This window comes from Arachis ipaensis, chromosome B05, assembly GCF_000816755.2.
Source record: "Arachis ipaensis cultivar K30076 chromosome B05, Araip1.1, whole genome shotgun sequence".
Classification (NCBI taxonomy): Eukaryota; Viridiplantae; Streptophyta; class Magnoliopsida; order Fabales; family Fabaceae; genus Arachis; species Arachis ipaensis.
Window position 1 is genome coordinate 146,641,430 of NC_029789.2, and position 1,085 is coordinate 146,642,514.

At 33.1% G+C, this 1,085-nt stretch overlaps 1 protein-coding gene across 1 annotated transcript; it reads left to right on the plus strand.

The window, feature by feature from the left end:
* LOC107641515 (protein MEN-8-like) lies at positions 90-827 on the plus strand. Its single transcript, XM_016345002.2, has 2 exons — positions 90-453; positions 549-827. Exon 1 carries the CDS (start codon positions 128-130, stop codon positions 425-427), a length of 300 nt encoding a protein of 99 aa, XP_016200488.2. The 5' UTR covers positions 90-127; the 3' UTR covers positions 428-453; positions 549-827.

Sequence of the window (1,085 nt, forward strand, 5' to 3'; positions counted from 1 at the left end):
TAGGTGACTCATGAAACATAACACCAATGTTTAATTAACTTGCAAACTTAACACTATAAATTGAGACATGAAATCCCATTAATTAAGAGTCAGAAGGAGAGAAAGCAATTAATAAGCTAACCTAGGCATGGAATCAATGAAGTGTTTGTTGTCTCTAAAGTCACAAATGGCATTGATGTTGATGTTGGTTGTGGCGACAGGAGGAATGGCTAAGGCACAGAGTCAGAGAGGTACATGCTCGAACGAGCTGAGTAACCTAAACGTTTGTGCACCGTTTGTGGTGCCTGGTTCATCCAACACAAACCCAAATGCTGGGTGCTGCAATGCTCTCGGATCTGTTGACACTGAATGTCTTTGCAGCACTATTAGGATTGGTTCTCAATTGCGCTCTAAGTGTAATCTTCCAACCCTTGGTTGCGCCAATTAATTAACTCACTCTCTCTCTCTAATAAGGTATCTACATATTCTTACTCTATTTTAATTTACTTCTTTATAATAAGACTTTAATTTTTTTGATATATCTCACTCATGTCTCGTGTATTTTGTAGGTGCGAATTAGTGCATATGAAGATGCATGCATGCAATGAGATGAATAATAATTATAAGAGAGAATTAATAATGCTGAAGACTCTTGACAATGTCTTTTTTTTTTTTTAAATTTGATTTTTGCTGAAGTTTTCGTTCTGAATCTGAGCCATTTAGATTATTATGAAGATAAATGTCTCCAGCAATTGCACACTTTGTTAGAAACATAATACATTATGGGAAACAATGCAATAATATATGATTTCCATATCAATATGATTTGGGATCGATAATTATTTGCATGTGATGAGCGCATTCTCTCAATGACGCAACCAAATGAAACGAAATATGATAAAAAAAAAAATCATATCGGTGACCATATGATAACTTATTTTTTATTTTAATTTGTAAATCATAATTCCTAATTTTAAACTCTCAAAAAATAGGTTAAAAGTTTAATTGAAAATTGATTCCTATATTTATTCTTTAGAATTTTCGGCAAACTTTAGAACCAAATGACTCATAGGTTACAATAGCGTATTCAAACTCTCTCTCTCTGT

What these genes read in the sequence shown, in the direction of transcription:
- LOC107641515 (XM_016345002.2), top strand. Translation starts at nt 128, where the DNA reads ATGGAATCAATGAAGTGTTTGTTGTCTCTAAAGTCACAAATGGCATTG.